The sequence below is a fragment of the Jaculus jaculus genome, chromosome 11, assembly GCF_020740685.1.
Source record: "Jaculus jaculus isolate mJacJac1 chromosome 11, mJacJac1.mat.Y.cur, whole genome shotgun sequence".
Taxonomy (NCBI): domain Eukaryota; kingdom Metazoa; phylum Chordata; class Mammalia; order Rodentia; family Dipodidae; genus Jaculus; species Jaculus jaculus.
This window is the reverse complement of record NC_059112.1, coordinates 111,032,296-111,050,035: the sequence shown is the minus strand read 5'-3', so window position 1 is coordinate 111,050,035 and position 17,740 is coordinate 111,032,296. Positions and strand designations below refer to the sequence as shown.

The following is a 17,740-nucleotide window of genomic DNA, read 5'->3' as shown; positions in this document are numbered from 1 at the left end:
TCATAAGTAAATAAATAATAAATAAAACCTGAGTAGCTGGGCGTGGTGGCACGTTCCTTTAGTCCCAGCACTGGGAGGCAGACGTAGGTAGGAGGATGGTGGTGAGTTACAGCATGAATCCCAGGCCAGCCTGGGCTAGAGTGAGACCCGACCTTGAAAACACAAATAAACAATCAGGAAACAAAGGACAGCCTAAGTGGCCGCTGTGGCCCGCATCTGCAGTGCTAGCCAGCCATGCTAGAGGCTGAGGCAGGAGGGTGGAGTAAGTCAGGAGTGCCAGCCTGACCGAGCAATACAGTGAGACCGTGGGTCTCAAGAAGAACAGAAAACAAAACCCAGGCTTGGAAACGCTAGCAATTCAAATTATTGTTTAAATACGGGCCAGCAACGCCTTGCTACAAACACCTGGCTACAAAACTCTGTGAAGTTTGGCAAAAGCCAGCTCCTTGGGCTAGGATGAACTCAGTAGCAGAGCACTCACCTGGGCTTGCGTCCTCAGTAACGGGGGGGGGGGGGGGGGACGGGGGGACAGAGCACTGACACAAATCGAGAGGAAAAGGCTGATGTCCATACATAGTCACATATGTGGGAGAGCACCAAGCCTCGTGATAACTGAACTATTATTGAAAGGAAACACTCAATCATACTTTATCTACCAAACCTGAGCTGTGAGCGTGCCACAGGCCATGCCCTAGCTCAGGTGACAGGAACATAATTCAGGCTCCATCCTGTGAGACCGGATGATCTCAGAACTACTGGGCACTCCTGTGCCCTTCTAGACAATCTGGTGCGAATGCCAGTGCCTTTCAGGTGTTCCGCTCTACCCAAGTAACCCCTTCCCCCTTCACCCTCCAAAGCCTTGGAAGCCCATGGGTCTTGCCACCCACCTTTGAGAAAGAACCCTGCTCACATACTCCAATGTCCAGTGAGGCTTCTGGAACACCTTTGGGCCCTCCAGGTCTACACAACAACCCACCGTTTCCAACCCACAGAATCTAGGCTCCTTCCAAGGAGCCTTTTGCCCTCCCAGGAATCACACGAGACTGACTGGTGCAACGATCACCTCCGTTGCTAAAGCCAGAGGCCAGGGGCCTGCCTTACCCTTTCCTGGCCTGGTCTCCATCCCCAAGTACCCTCACGGACACCATTCTGCACGCTGCTAGTCTTGCCTCGAGCTCCTCCTATCTAATGGCTATGCTGGGAACCTCGGCGAGACCTAGGCACATCCCAACAGCTACCGTGACGACAGCACGGAAGAAATCTGGGTGCAGGCAGAGTAGCAGCAATCCAGCTACAGCATGGACAGGGCGCAGCACAAGCCTCCTGACTTCTTCTGCAGCCCCAGATGACATCAGCAGTCCGATGCCCACGCACCACACTCAGGTTCCCTACAATGATCAAGGTGAGGACAAAGCAGGCACCCGGCACCCTGGAAGAAGGAACACCAAGCAAGGGCATCGAGGCTGGGCAGGCAGCAGCCCAGAAGCGAGAGGCAGCCCCACAGGTCCCTTATCCCCATGAGGAGGGGACTCCACATCCTAGCCAGAGCACCCAGAAAGGGGCTGGTCAGCCAGGCTCTCCCAGACCTAAGCCAACAACTTACAAGAATGTCACAGCCAAAGCCAGAGGCGGCCAGGGGAAGAGCAGGGACCTCAACACATAGGGGGGGAGGGGAACAGGCAGAGGCCTATCACATCCCTCAGCCTCAGGCTGAGCCCTCCTCTGCTTGCTGCTGTAGGACATAACTCCATAGTCTGCAACACAGGAGAGGGCTCCCAGCCTGGCCTGGCCTCTCTGCTGCATCCTGTCCTCCTCAGTGGATGGCCATGCCTGCGGGTGGGCCTCACTGAGCCCCACACATGCAGGCCTTCCTTTTCCTTTAGTCTGCGATGCAGATTAGACACTGTGGGGAGGGGACAGCTCATGGCCTCACACTGCCACCTCTATGGGGCCACCTAGCCTAAAGAAACCTCAGCCTCCCCTGTGAGTTATACCCACGGGTTCACACAAGCCACAGCTCCCATCCTGCAGCTACAAACAAGAGGGTCCAGACGAACTAGGGCCCAGACCAGCAGCTAAGCAGCCTCAGTTTCCTCCTCTGCCATGATGAGAGGCCTTGTTGCCTGCTCCCCAATCCAGATGCATGGTGGGATGTAGGAGCCAGTTGGAGCCCCCAAGGAAACATCTGCACATTCCAGACACATGTGATCAGCGGGTGGGCCAGTGCCAGCCCCCCGCCCCTCCCTGTACTGGAAACAGGGCTCTGGCTCCAAGGGGACGCCTGTGGACATTATGTAACCCATTCCATGGGAGCCAGCCACCTCCCCCCTCTGGCAGGCCAGGCCAGCACAGTAGGGAAGAGGCCTCCCATTCTCCCTCCAAGGGGGACCCCCAGAAACATACCCTCCCAGAACCAGGGCAGAGGGGGAAAGCAGCCACAGTGAAGGACAGGGGACAGAGCCCTGAGGCTGGCCTCACTCCAGGTGCCTGTCAGCACTAAAGGGCTTTCCTTCCACAGTCCAGCAGTGGAGCGGTGTGAGTCCAATCCCCTTGCTGTGTTTTCATTCCCTTTGCTTTTTGTTCCCTTCTATTTATGGCAAGTGAGGCTGGCTTCCAGGGCCGGATATGATGTTTAAATTAATGAATTCAAGTTTAGGAGAGAGAGCTGAAGAAAAACACACTAAGCACGCTGTCGGCAGGACGGGCAGGAGGCAGTCTCTCAACTACACCCACGCAGCTTTTTGAGGGAGAAGAGGCAATGGAGACCACCAGACCCACCCTCACTCTGCACCCAAGGCCCATCTCCCACCTGGCTCCAAATCAGAGCTGGGCACAAGGAGCAGATGCGGGTGGGCTCGGAGGAAACAGGGAAAGGCTGCAGAAGCACTCACCTAAGAGCACATCAGCCAGGCTGGGACCGAGGTGTAGAGCACCACCCAGGGCGCACTGGGAGTCTGTCTGTTCTCAGAGAAGCCCCTTGTCACAGGGACTGAACCCTCCCACGACTGAATCATGCCCAGGATGAGATGCTGGCAGTGACATGGCCTGCCACTGATCCTTCTGGGACCCACAGGAAGTTACAGGGATCGGAGACGTGGGGGCTCAGAGCCTGAAGATCAGAGCAGGGCATGTCCCATGCTGAGGGGCGAAGCCCGCTGTCCGGAGAGCTGCTCGCCTGCCCCAACATTAAGACCAGTGGGGGGGGGGGGTGGACAGGGCTCACTGGCCCTCACCTACAGCTGTGGCACTGGGTCACCAACTGAATGCAAGGCAGGAACAGCCCTAGAGCCTCAGGCCTTCCTCTAGACCACTTCCTGGTGCCAACACAGTGAGCCAGGGCCACAGAGCATTGGCTGCTTAGGTCCCCTCACAGCCAGTGAAGGCCACAGCTGCACCAGCTTCTCTCCACACAGAGATGCCCAGACTCACCAGGTGTGGTGGCACACTTGGAAGGCAGAGGTAGAAGGATCGCTGTGAGTTCAAGGCCAGTCTGGCTAAAATGAGACCCTACTGCAAAAAAGAAAGAAAGAAAGAAAGAGAAAAAGAAAAGAAAAAAAGAGAAAGAGAAAAAATCCCCAGACTCAGGGAGCCTTCCCTCCTCCCCCATACCACTTGAGGCACCCAGGGGCAGCCAGCACGTCCAGGCTATACTGGAGGGTGGGCAGGCAAGGCTGAGCTTGAACTTGGCTTTCCAGAGGCCTCAGTCCAGCTGGCAGTTCCATCACCATCACAAACATGGTGAATAGCATGAGCCAGCCGGACCCCAGAGCTATGAACCAGTACAGGGAACTCAGGACCCTCGAGCCCTCTCTGCTCCTCAGCCGAGGAGGAGCTGGCTTCTGTCCCTGTTCTCAAGGTGTCCTCACGGGATGCAACCAGCCTTCCAAGCACCAGGTTACCAGAGTGAGAGACACCATACCTGGCCAGGGCTGGGCCCACGGGAGTGTCAGCGAAAGCCCTGTCCACCTCAGCCCCCGCGTGCACCCCTCTCCCTGGCACTGCCGACTAGGCATCGTGGGGCCTCTTAAGAGGAAAAGACAGCTACCACGCCAGAAAGAACAAGGCGTTCTGAGAAAGGACATGAGCTGCATTTTCCAGCTGCGTCTTGTCCTGCAGGGAGACATGCTTACACCCCGTGGCGCCCACGCACAGCCAGCTGGAGCCGCACTGGCAGCTGAGGCAGGCCAGGCCCGAGCCCGAGCCCAGACAGCCGCCACCCCAGACAGCAGCAGAAGCGGGATGTTTTCGTTTCAGTGCTAGGCGGGTCTGCCGTCTGGGCTCCTGCTGCTGCTGTTGGCCACTGCAATGTTTTGGCCACCACAATGTTCCGGAAAGGAAAATGTGTCTCCATACAAAATGGCTTCCTCAGTTGAAACCCAACCACAGCCAGGGTTTCCCTTCAGGAGCTGGGGTCACCGTAGTCTTTGCCCTCTTGACAGAGGCACGCTGGGGGAGGAAAGCCAAGGCGGCAGCAGGTGGCCTCCGCATCCCTAGGAAAACCAAGGCAACACTGGCACAGGCTGGACCACACCTGACAGCCGTGACCCAAAGGGAGTCACAAGATGGTGGCCAGAGACTCAGCCGCTCACAGCTGACAGGACAGAGAAGGCTCCACAAGAAGCCCAGAGTGGAGGGGTGGCGCACGCCTTTAATCCCAGCACTCAGGAGGCAGAGGTAGGAGGATCACCGTGAGTTCAAGGCCACCCTGAGACTACATAGTGAATTCCAGCTCAGCCTGGACTAGAGTGAGACCCTCCCTTGGGGGGAGGACATGAAGGCAGGAGGACCAGAGTTTAATACATAGTGAGTTCAAGAATAGGCTAGGCTACATGAGAAGGCCTCAAAAAATAAATGAATAAATAAAAAGGCACTTGTATGCAGAACCTACCAGGGTTCAATTACCAATACCCACAGAAGGCCAGATGCACAAACTGACACCTGCATCTGGAGTTCATTTGCAGTGGCCAGAGGCCCTGGCATGCCATCTTCATTCTCATTCTCTCCCCACTTCCTCTCACTCAGCTTCCAAATAAATGAATAAAACATATTTGCCAGACATGGTGGCTCATGCCTTTAATCCCAGCACTTGGGAGGCAGAGGTAGGAGGATCTCCATGAGTCCAAGGCCACCCTGAGACTACATAGTGAGTTCCAGGTCAGCCTGGGCTAGAGTGAAGCCCTACCTTGAAAAACCAACCAACCAAACAAACAAACAAAAAACATATTTTAGGGCTGGAAAGATGGCTTAGTGGTTAAGGCATTTGCCCGTGACACCTAAGGACCCAGGTTCAATTCCCCAGGACCCATGTAAGCCAGCTGCACAAATTGGTGCATGTGTCTGGACTTTGTTTGCAATGGCTAGAGACCCTGGCATGCCCATTCTCTCTCTTTCAAATATTTATTTGAATATTTATTATTATCTCAAATAAACATTTATTTGAAAGAGAGAAAAAGGCAGAGAGAGAGAGAATGGGTGCACCAGTAATTCCAGCCACTGCACACTAGCTCCAGACACATGCGCCACCTTGTGCAGCTAGCTTACATGGGTCCTAGAGAATCGAACAGAGGTCCTTTGGCTTCACAGGCAAGCGCCTTAACTCCTAAGCCCTCTCTCCCACCCCCAAATAACTAAAATAACTTAAAAATAAAACATGGGGGTGGTGGTGAATGTGTCTGGAGTTCGTTTACAGTGGCTAGAGGCCCGGGTACACCCAGATTCTCTCTCTCCATCCTGCTCTCTGCCTCAAATAAAAAAAAAAATTCAATAATAATAAAAACAAAGGGCTGGGGATGGCTCAGTAGTTAAATGTACTTACTTGCAAAGCCTACCTATCTGGGTTTGATTCCCCAGTACCCATGTAAACTCAGACATACAAAGTAGCCCATGGATCTGGAGTTCATGTGCAGTAGCAAAAGGCTTTGGTATGCCCATTCTCTCTCTCAAACAAATAAAAATACATAAACAAATGTAAATTTAATTTAATCTAAAAAATATAAAAAGGGAGCTGGGCGTGGTGCCACACACCTTTAATCCCAGCACTCAGGAGGCAGAGGTAGGAGGATCGCCTTGATTTGGGGGGCATCCTGAGAATCCTCGTGAATTCCAGGTCAGCCTGAGCTAGAGCGAGACACTACGGGGGGGAAAGGCGAAGGGGGCAAAGGGAGGGCTGAGGAGATGGCTCAGCGGTTAGAGCATTTGCTGGGGGCAGGGAAGCATTTGTTGGCAAAGTTTGCTTATCTGGGTTCAACTCCCCAGTACCCATGTAAAGCTGGGTATACAAAATGGCTCCTACATCTAGAGTTTCTTTGTGGTGGCAAGAAGCCCTGGCACGCCCATACCCTCTCTGCTTGCAAATAACCGAAGTAAAAAACAACAGGAAAACAGAGTATGGAGAGTCATGCCTATAACCCTAGCACACAGGAAGCTGAACAGGATTACACTGTGACAACCTGCCTCACTAACATAAAAAACCTAGAGAGAGCTCAGCACATAGAGTGCATGCCTGTGCTCCTGGTGCTTTGGGACTCTGGGCAGGGCGACAACATGAACCCATTCAAGACCAGCCTGAGCAAGAGGAATGTGTCAGGTCTCATAAATCCTCACAGACCCTGCCTTGAAAGTATCTTTCAGGGCTAGAGAGATGGCTTAGCGGTTAAGCGCTTGCCTGTGAAGCCTAAGGACCCCGGTTCGAGGCTCGGTTCCCCAGGTCCCACGTTAGCCAGATGCACAAGGGGGCGCACGCGTCTGGAGTTCGTTTGCAGAGGCTGGAAGCCCTGGCGCGTCCATTCTCTCTCTCTCCCTCTACCTGTCTTTCTCTGTGTCTGTCGCTCTCAAATAAATAAATAAATAACTTAAAAAAAAAAAAAAAGAAAGTATCTTTCAGGTTAGCTCAGGAAGGCGTTTGCAGGCTGGAGAGATGGCTCAGGGGTTAAGGCATATGCCTACAAAGCCTAAGGACCCAGGTTTGATTCCTCAGTATACATGTAAAGTGGTCTGTGTGTCTGGAGTTTGTTTGCAGTGTGTAGAGGACCTGGCATGTCTGTTCTCGCTCTTCTCTCTCTCTCTGCTTGCAAATAAACAAAATATATTTTTATAAAAGGGGGGTGGACATAGTGGCAAACACCTTTAATTCAAGCACTTGTGAGACAGAGGTAGGAGGATCTCTGTGAGTTCAAGACCACTCTGGGACTACATAGTGAATCCCCAGATCAGCCTGGGATAGAGCAAGACCCTATCTCGAAAAACCACCCCCCCAAAAAAAAAAAAAAATCTCACCCTAGGGCTGAACAGATGCTTAGCAGATGAGGCACTTGTCTGTGAAGCCTAAGGACCCAGGTTCAATTACCCACTACCCACAGAAGCCAAATTCACTTGGTGGTACATGTGTCTGGATTTTGCCTGCAGTGGCTGGAAGCCCTCACATGCCCATTCTGTCTCTCCTCTCTCTGCTTGCAAACAAAAAAATAAATATTTTTTTAAAAAATGGGCCAGGGGGCTGGAGAGATGGCTTGGTGGTTAAGCACCTGCCTGTGAAGCCTAAGGACCCCGGTTCGAGGCTCGGTTCCCCAGGTCCCACGTTAGCCAGATGCACAAGGGGACGCACGCGTCTGGAGTTCATTTGCAGTGGCTGGAAGCCCTGGCGCGCCCATTCTCTCTCTCTCCCTCTATCTGTCTTTCTCTCTATGTCTGTCACTCTCAAATAACTCAATAAAAAATGAACGAAAAATATTTTAAAAAAATGGGCCAGGCATGGTGGTGCACACCTTTCCTAGCACTTGGGAGGCAGAGGTAGAGGATCGCCAAGAGTTCAAGGCCACCCTGAGACTACATAGTGAATTCTAGGTCAGCCTGGGCCAGAATGAAACCCTACCTTGAAAAACCAAAACTGAAGGCTTCTGGATTTCTGGCCTCCTGGAACTGTGTGATGAGGTACACAGAGAGGACCTCCCACCTGCCCAGCGTCTGCTGAGCACAAGTCCCGCGCTCAGGCTCTGGCCTCCTGTCTGCCCTGCAGGTCCTGATGTACATCTCGTGGTGGCTGGTACTGGAGGACAAGGAAACAGTTCCCAGAGACCACTGAGAAAGAAGCCAGGCTGAGCCCACCTGAATGGTGGCATGGTTACTATGACTACCGGTGCCTGAGCCAGTCCATACACTGTAGATCTTAACCTCTGAGACCTCACAACCCCTAAGGTGCATCACCTCACAGTGCCCACTTTATAAGCAAGAAAGCGGAGGCTCAGAAAGGCTGAGTGACTAGCTAGGGTCACACCAGAAGTAGGAGAGCTGGGATGTAACCTACATGTGACACCAGGGCCTCGTGAATCCCTCCAGAAATTAAAAGGAACTAAGGAGCGGGTATGAGGTTCCCCCAGGAAGAGCCCATGGGAAACTGTGGAGAAAGCGCCTTAGCAACCCACTGGCCCTTCTTCAAGTCCTTCAAACATCTCGGGCCCCTACAGGGAGGCCCCATCACTATCTCTACTTACCATCTATGAACCACACCTGAGTGGGGCTTTGGAGAGTCCGCTTAGAGAACAGCGGGACCCTAACTCCTCTGCAGGAATACACCAGTGGTGTGACCCTAGGAAGCGCCTCATCCTCTACAAGCCTGTTTCTTGTCAATATAATGGAACCAAGAACGGCTTCAATCACACACCACAGAGAGGCCCCATGAGATACAGACCACCACCGAGGAGGGAGCACAGCAGGGAGGGAGGGGATACGCATCTCGTGGTGCTTTCCAGGGAGTTTTTCAAGATTTATATTTCTTTATTTATTTCAAACAGAGAGAGGGAAGAGGGAGACAGAGAGAGAGAGAGAGAGAGAGAGAGAGAATGGGAGCACCAGGGCCTCTAGCCACTGCAAACGAGCTCCAGACAAGTGCCATCTCATGCATCCGGCTTACATGGCACCTGGAGAGTCACACGTGGGTCCTTAGGCTTCACAGACAAGCGCCTTAACTGCTAAGCCATCTCTCCAGCCCAATTTCTTCTTCTTTTGAAACAGAGGTCTTCCTATGTAGATCAGGCTGGCCCCAAACTTGCAACGACCCTCTTGCCTCTGTTGGGATTACAGGCATGGCCACCATGTCTGACCTCCCTTGAACTTTTATTTTAAAATAATTTTACTTATTTATTATTTGAGAGAGAGAGAAAGAATAGGCATGCCAGGGCCTCCAGCCACTGCAACTGAACTCCAGATGCATGTGTCACCATGTGCATCTGGCTTACATGGGTACTGGGAAATTGAACCTGGGTTCTTAGGTTTTGCAGGCAAGATCCTTAACTTCTAAGCTATCTATCCAGCCCTTAAGAAATATATATATTTTATTCATTTGAGAGAGACAGAAAGAGGCAGATAGAGACAGTGGGTGCACCAGGGCCTCCAGCCACTACAAACAAATTCCAGATGCATGTGTCACCTTGTGAATCTGGCTTACATGGGTTCTGGGGAATTGAACTTGGGTCCTTAGGCTTCACAGGCAAGAGCCTTAACAGCTAAGCCATTTCTCCAGGTCCCCCCCCCCACCCTCGCCTTATTTTAAAGGTAGGGTCTCACTCTAGCCCAGACTGACCTGGAATTCACAATGTAGTACCAACTTGAGACTGACAGTGATCTTAACTTTACCTCCCCAGTGCTGGGAATTAAAGGCAGGTGCTATTACTATGCCAGGATTTTTTGGGGGTTGTTATTTGTTTTTTCTTGGGACTTTTTTTTTAATTCAGCTACAAAAAATATCCTTTTTTCCCAAGCCGGGCATGGTGGCGCACACCTTTGATCCCAGCACTGGGGAGGCAGAGGTAGGAGGAACGTCATGAGTTTGAGGCCACCCTGAGACTACATAGTGAATTCCAGGTCAGCCTGGACTAGAGTGAGACCCTACCTTGAAAAACCAAAATAAGTAAATAAATAAACAAAAGTAAATACATAATATTATTTTTTCAACCAGTCCCACTAGCACAGACCTCCCTTCTCACCAGGCGCGGCTGTCCCAGCCCACAGGATCTCACTCCAAAGGACCAGGAAAGAAGCTTCTTTTGTCAGATGGCGGTGACTGCCAGGAAGATTCAAAGCATCAAAATACTGAAAATTAGAACCGGGCACGGTGGCACATGCCTTTAATCCCAGCACTTCCAGGCAGAGGTAGGAGGAGTTTAACCATGAGTTTAAGGCCAGCATGATACTTCGTAGTGAATTCCAGGCCAGTCTGGACTAGAGCGAGACCCTACCTCATAAAAAGAGAGAGAGAGAGACTACTTGGAAAGAAGAAGGGTTCAGTGACAGTGAAGGGGGGACAAAGAAGCGCTGTAGAACGGGACTATGATCAAGAGACACTGCTCCATGAATTGAGGTTGTCAATAAAAATTTTTTAAAATTCAGCTACTGGGGCTGGAGAGATGACAGCAGTTAACGTGCTTGTTTGGGAAGCCAAAGAACCCAGTTCGATTCCCCGGTACCCACATAAACCAGATGAACAAGGTGGCGCATATGTCGGAGTTCATCTGCAGTGGCTGGAAGCCCTAGCATGACCATTCTCTATCTACCTCTTGCTCTCTTTTTCAAATAAATAAATTACATATATATATATATATATATATATATATATATATATATATATATACACAAACATATACATATATGTATGTATATATATACATACATACACACACATATATACACATATACATATATTATTCCTTTAATTAGCTACAAACCCACTGTGGTAGTACATGCCTTTAATTGTAACACTTGGGAGACAGAGGGAGAAGGAGGGTCGTGGTGAATTTGTTGCCACCCTGAGACTACACAGTGAATTCTAGGTCAGCCTGGGCTGTAGTGAGACCCTACCTGTTAAAAAAAAAAAAAACATGCACCAAGCTGCAGGGATGGCTTAGCAGTTAAGGCGTTTGTCTGCAAAACCAAAGGATCCAGGTTCGATTTGCCAGGACCCACATAAACCACATGCACAAGGGGGCACATGCGTCTGGAATTTGTCTACAGTTGCTGGAGCCCTGGCAAGCCCATTCTCTCTCTCTCTCCCCCCATTTCTCCCTCTTTCTCTGTGTCAAACAAATGAATAATAATAAAAAAAAGCATGCACCACCACACCAACTAAATTCTTTTTTTTTTAATTATTTATTTATTTATTTGAGAGCGACAGACACAGAGAGAAAGACAGATAGAGGGAGAGAGAGAGAATGGGCGCGCCAGGGCTTCCAGCCTCTGCAAACGAACTCCAGACGCATGTGCCCCCTTGTGCATCTGGCTAACATGGGACCTGGGGAACCGAGCCTCGAACCGGGGTCCTTAGGCTTCACAGGCAAGCGCTTAACCGCTAAGCCATCTCTCCAGCCCACCAACTAAATTCTTTTTTTTTTTAATTTTTATTAACATTTTCCATGATTATAAAATATATCCCATGGTAATTCCCTCCCTCCCCACCCCCACACTTTCCCATTTGAAATTCCATTTTCCATCATATTACCTCGAAAAAAAAAAGAGAGAGAGAGAGAAGTAAAAAGAAAGGAAGGGACAGAGAGCTCCTTCCACGTGGAAGACAGGAGGGGTAGAGAACCCCTGTGGGAGCAGGGCCCCTAGTCTCAGGCTAAGATGACAAGGGAATTTACCAGAGCAGAGACCTGGAGGTTCAGGAGTCAAAAGACAGCCCTGTCTTTTTTTTGTTTGGTTTGGTTTGTTTTTGGTTTTCCAAGGTAGGGTCTCACTCTGGCCCAGGCTGACCTGGAATTAACTATGAGATAAAGAATCTAGCTAATGTAGCTCAGAGGGCCTTGAACTTAAGATTATCCAGCAACATCAACAGCACAGCACATGTCACCCAGGAAATTGTCTTCAAAGCAACTCAGGCTGAAGGCGCTCACACTCTCACCCAGTGGCGCGTGGGCATCCAGGAGAACACTCTTCAGCAACGTGAGGAACATGCACTCACCAGAGGCTGCAGAGCTCAAGTGTGAGCACCAGACCCACCTGCTGAGGGTGCTGGGCTCGGTGGCACGCACTTGTAGTCCCAGCAGTCAGGAGACTGATGTAGGAGGATCGGAAGTGCAAGGCCAGGCTGCGGTGGTGCATGCCGTGGATCCCAGCACTCAGGAGGCAGAGAGGTAGGAGGATTGTTGAGTTTGAAGTTAGCCTGGGACTACAGAGTGAGTTCCAAGGCAGCCTGGGCTACACTGAGACCCTAGCTGGGGGAGGGGGCAGCGCAGTTGGGAGAGCAGGAGAGATTGCTCCCCAGGTTCAATTCCCTAGTACCCACCTAGGTCCCTGGGAGTTGTCAGGGTTGACAACCCACTAAACAAAGACTGGTCCAGTGCACCAGCAAGAGAGCAGTCTCAACACCTTCCCTAAAGCCCCAGTTTCCTATGGTTTCCCCACACAGTCCTTGGTCTCCCAGAAGCATCACTGGAGGTGGAAAGGTTGTGGAGTTGTTTTTCTCACCCACCTGCCCATGAGGTCACCCTGAAGAAGCATCCCACAGGGTAAGAGACAAACACCCCAGGAATCCTTCCAGATCAGGCTGCATCACGCTACCGGCACTCAGAAAACCCCACCAAAACCCAGGGAGCTGCAGGCCCTGGTCCTTTACTTACTGGACAGCTCCTGGAAGGCCAGCAGAGGCTGGGGAGTAGAAACCAAGAAACACCCAGCTTGAACCTCAGAGCTATCAGGCAACACAAAGGTGCCCTCACCCACAGTATCCAGAAACAAAGGGTGCGGTAGGTCTGACGCAATTTTCTAGGCCCTGCTGGCAGGCAGGAGGGGGCCCATCTCCAGTGACAGCTGCGCCACAGTCAAGGACCACAATGACAGGTTCCCAAGAACACGGGGCTCCCGATTAAAGGTGGCACAAAATGCAGGCGTCAACAGAGCAAGAGCGCTACAAAACCCAGTGTCAGGGGCTTTTCCCTGCTCCTACCCTTCTCATGGGCAGGAGCACTCTCCCCTTTCCTTCTCTTAATCTAAATAAGACACCTGTAAACCCTTAAAAAAAAAAAAAAAGGCAGGGCCCATCCTAGGTTTCGTAGGCCTGAGGATGTAATTAACTCCCCAGGGGATTCAAGCAGGACTGAAACGCCTGAAAGTGCCCAGGAAACCCAAGCAGCTGGGATCAGCAGGCCCTAAGACAAGCCTTCTCTTCTGTGCTCTCCATTCAACCCTAGGTTCCCCGAGCCTACTATACCTTCAGTAAGTTACATCGCGGTTTCGGGGCCTGTAAAATGAGTGCTGACTGTGCTTACACAACCCTCCCGCCCCGAGGTGTCAAGAGCTTGGCAAGCCCTGGCTCAAGGCAACTTCTCAATGAGAGAATGCGGAGCTGACAAGGAACGGCTCCCAGGCCACTTAGCCCCTCCTGGCAATCCTCTCCACCCCCAGGGATATGTTCCCAGGATAGAGCAGTCCCACCTGGGGCCTACTCCCACCGTGTCCCCTACCCCTGCAAGGCAACGCATGTGGCCCACCCAAGTCCAGCCAAGCAGGCCGCTGGGCCCACCCCCTCGCCCCTCCTTACATCAGCGACCCATGCTTACAGCACGGATCAAGTCCCCAGGACGCCAGCCCTGACCTCCTGGAAAGAAATCCCAGCCCCTGGGGTGCGTCTCAATTCGTCTCTAATTAGTCCTTAATTAGTTTATTTTTCTCGACATCCCGTGACCTCCCTTCCCACTCTCCGCCCCCCTCCCCCCTCCGCACGCTATCATCAGCCCGCGTCTGCGGAGCCCCTGCGGAGACGGACGTCCAGTTTGCACCGAAACCGGGAACCGTGGCCATCCCTGCAGCCACGCCGGCCGCGCTCCAAGGTTTTCCTTATGGAGTCGGGCCAACACCCCCGCCGGAGCCTCGCCCTGGGAGCGGCCTAGCGGCCCGAGGCCCGCACCGCGCCTACGCCCTTCCGCCAGCCCGCCGTGCGCGGCTCCGGGAGCCAGAGTCCCCGCTACGCCTCGGCCGCGCCGCGATGCTCCGAGGCCCGTCCTCCTCCTCCCCGCCCGTCCACCCGGCCCCGGCCCCGGCGCGCTCACTCACAGCGCCGTGGCGTCCGCGGGGATGCGCAGCTCAGGCCCGAGAGCCCGCAGCCCGCCGCGCGAGCAGTTGACCGTGCAGGCGGCGCCGGGCGGCGCGGCGCACAGGCAGGGCGGCGCGCAAGGCCCGCAGCCGCGCCCGGGCTCCCTCGCCAGCGCCCCGAGCCACAGGCCCAGGCCCAGGGCCAGCGCCAGGCGGGCGGGCGCGCCGGGCGGCATCGTCAGCGCAGCGCGCGCATGGCCCCGGCTCCCCGAGGCCCCGCGCGCCCGCGGCCGCAGCTCAGGACGGGCCCGCGGACGGCATGGCTGCGGGCGGCGCGGGGCTGGATCGGGCCTCGCCTCTCCGGGATGCGCGACAGCCGCTCAGCGATCGCAGGCAGGCAGGCCGCAGCTCCGAGCGACCGCCGCCCGCTAGCGCACCCCAACCGCACTGCGGGCCGGGCCGGGCTCCTCCTCCTCCTCCTCCCCACGGCGTCTCAGGCTCCGCCCCCCGCGATCCGGCGTGTCCGCCGTGGGAGGGACACGCTCCGCCCCCTGCTCTGCAGTCTGCGCCGTGGGCGCGCCCGGGGGACGCAAGGCACGGCTGCTGCCCTCCGCGCCGGAGCGTCCACCGCGGGCTCCCGCCCCCTCCCTCCGCCGCCCGTCGCCCCGCCGCAGCGCGCGTGGGCGGGATGCGCTCGGGCTCCGCCCCGTGGGCGCTGGCGCCCGCGGGCGGTGCTAGACCGGAGGACGTCTGGATACTGGGCTCCGCCTCCCTCGGTCCTTCCTGTGCGCCGGTCCCCCGGGGCTGCTGCGGCCTCCCGGGGACGTCTGCCCGCCTCTCGGCTTGCTGGCCGCCATCCAGTCCACAGTCACGCGAAAAGCACCCACGCCCCTAACTACCGCGGCCTGCGGATGGCTGGAAGCCCCTGGGGATACCGCAGGACCCCAGCCCCGGACTGCAACGGGCGACCATAAGTGCGTATGACGTCACCCCGTGGAGCTGGGAGAAGGAGCGCTGCCGCAGTGCAGGGAGGCGGTGGTCCCCGCGCACTCACGCTTCAGCGTGTGCATGCTGCGTCTCTGCCAGGGGGCACAGGGGTGAAGACAAAACCAACCCAACAAACACCACGGATAAACCTTGAAAACAAGCTTAGATGCCGTGCACCAAGAACCACACATTCTGAGCATCCATGTCCAGGAAATAATATTCAGACCAGGCAAACCCACAGTCGTTGAGAGCGTCAAGGGCTGGAGGGAATAGTGAGAGGCGACTGATGATAGGTGAGGATTTCTTTGGGGACGAAAAAGCACGTCCTCGAATTAGTTGCAGTGACTGCACAGCCTTTTAAAGTACACTAAAAAACGCTTGGGGTTGGAAAATGGCTCAGCGGTTAAAGGCTCTTGTTTGCAAAGCCTGACGACCCAAGTTCGATTTCCAAGGTGCCCACATAGCTGGACGCAAAAAGAGTGCAAGTGTCTGGCGTTCCTTAGCAGTGGCAAGAGGTCTGGGAGTGCCGATTAAGGGTGAGGGGTATAAAACCTGGCAAAATGGCTAATGCTTGTAATCCCAGAGGCAGAGGCAGGTAGAGGATATCGAGTTGGAAGCCAGTCTGATCTACATAGCAACTTCCACATCATCCAGAGCTACATAAAGACCTTGTGTCAAAAATACAACTTTATTGAGCCGGGTGTGGTGGCACATGCCTTTAAGCCCTTGGGAGAATGAGATAGGAGGATCGCCGTGAGTTCGAGGCCACCCTGAGACTACATAGTGAATTCCAGGTCAGCCTGAACTACCTTGAGGACCCTACCTCAAAAAAAAACAAAAAACAAAAAAACAAGGCCGGGTGTGGTGGTGCACACCTTTAATCCCAGCACTTGGGAGGCAGAGGTAGGAGGATTGCCATGAGTTTGAGGCCACCCTGAAACTACATAGTGAATTCCAGGTCAGCCTGAGCTAGAGTGAAACCCTACCTCGAAAAAATAATAATAATAATACAACTTTAGGGGGGCTGGAAAGATAGCTTAACCATTAAGGCACTTGCCTGCAAAGCCAAAGGACCCAGGTTCAACTCCCCGGGACCCACGTAATCCAGATGCACAAGGGGGAGCAGGCATCTGGAATTTGTTTGCAGTGGCTGGAGACCCTGACGTGCCCATTCTCTCTCTCTCTACCTGCCTATTTCTTTATCTCTCTCTACTTATTTCTGTATCTCTCTTGTTCTCCCTCTCTCTCTCTCTCTCAAATAAATAAATAGAAAGCCAGGCGTGATGGCACACGCCTTTAATCCCAGCATTCAGGAGGCAGAGGTAGGAGGATTGCCATGAGTTCAAGGCTACCCTGAAACTACATAGTTAATTCCAGGTCAGCCTGAGCCACAGTGAGACCCTACTTCGAAAAACCAAATAAATAAATAAATAAAAATAAAAAATACAACTTTAATAGTGAGTTGTTGGCCAGGGTGGTACCTGTTGCCTCCAGAACATTACAGGCTATTCCCAAGCCCTTGGTGTCCCCAGAGAAACAGATGGTTTTGCTGAAGACTCCACATGCCTGGGCAGCAAGGTCACTGAGAAACCAAGCTGGGGCTGAGCTGAAAACTGCAGGCAGCCCTATGGGAGACAGAAGTCATCAGTGGTGAGAACAGTGGACACTGGAAGCCTCAACTTTGGCCAGCCAGGCCAAATGACCAAACAGGTGTAATGGTGGCATGTCTGCTCTAGGGGAAACCAACTGCTCTCTACTTGGACTGGAGGCCCACCCTGTGGGAGGGAATACATACCTTGAAGACCTAATCAAAAGCCTATGGCAGGGGAGGTCATGAGCCTTAGGGGTATATTGCCTGCTCTTGTCTGGTTAAATGCATATATTATGCTCACCAAACTGCCCAGTAAGCATTACACTTAGTGTTCATATTCATATATTAATGCTACTCTCACTTTTGGTTAGAGAAGCTTCTCTTTTCAGGTGGCAGTGACTACTGAGATGACCCAAAAAGCAACAGAGTGCTGAGAAGAAGTGACAGAGGAGTGTCCACCACTGAAACATCTGTCACAGCCTTCAAGGGTACATTGCAGAAGAGGTGGCAGAAAGGATGTAAGAGCCAAAGGAAGGGTAGGACTCCTTACAATGCAACTGTCCAGACGGAAATTGGCCTCAATACCCACAACCTTGCAGAACCTAGCAATACCCTCACAAGACCCTCATAATAGGAGAAAAAGATGATGACATCAAAATAAAAGAGAGACTAATGGAGTGAGGGAGGGGATATGATGGAGCATGGAGTTGTGAAGGGGAGAGTGGGGGAGAGGAAGGAATTATCATGGTTTATTGTCTGTAAGTATTGAAGTTGTCAATAATCAAATTATACTTTTAAAAAATACAACTTTAAGCCGAACATGGTGGCACACGCCTTTTATCCCAGCACTGGGAGACAGAGGTAGGAAGATCACCAAGAGTTTGGAGCCACCCTGAAACTACATATTGAATTTCAGGTTAGCCTGAGCTAGAGCAAAACCCTACCTTGAAATACCAAAATAATAATAATAATACAACTGTAAAAATATTTTATTTATTATTTATTCAAGAGAGAGAAAGAGGCAGATAGAGAGAGGCAGAGAGATTGAGAAGGAATGGGCACACCAGAGCCTCCAGCCACTGCAAATGCACTCCACATGCATACACTACCTTGTGCATCTGGCCTGTGTGGGTACTGGGGAAT

At 52.8% G+C, this 17,740-nt stretch overlaps 1 protein-coding gene across 2 annotated transcripts in view; it reads right to left on the bottom strand.

Moving 5' to 3' along the window:
• Pkd1 (polycystin 1, transient receptor potential channel interacting) overlaps positions 1–14,255 on the bottom strand; it is a 45,183-nt gene extending 30,928 nt beyond the window's left edge. For both annotated transcript variants that reach the window (XM_045161652.1, XM_045161653.1), the window contains exon 1: positions 14,041–14,255. In XM_045161652.1, coding sequence (XP_045017587.1) covers positions 14,041–14,255 — 215 coding nt within the window. The remainder of the gene's footprint in view (positions 1–14,040) is intronic.
• Positions 14,256–17,740: the final 3,485 nt, after the last annotated feature.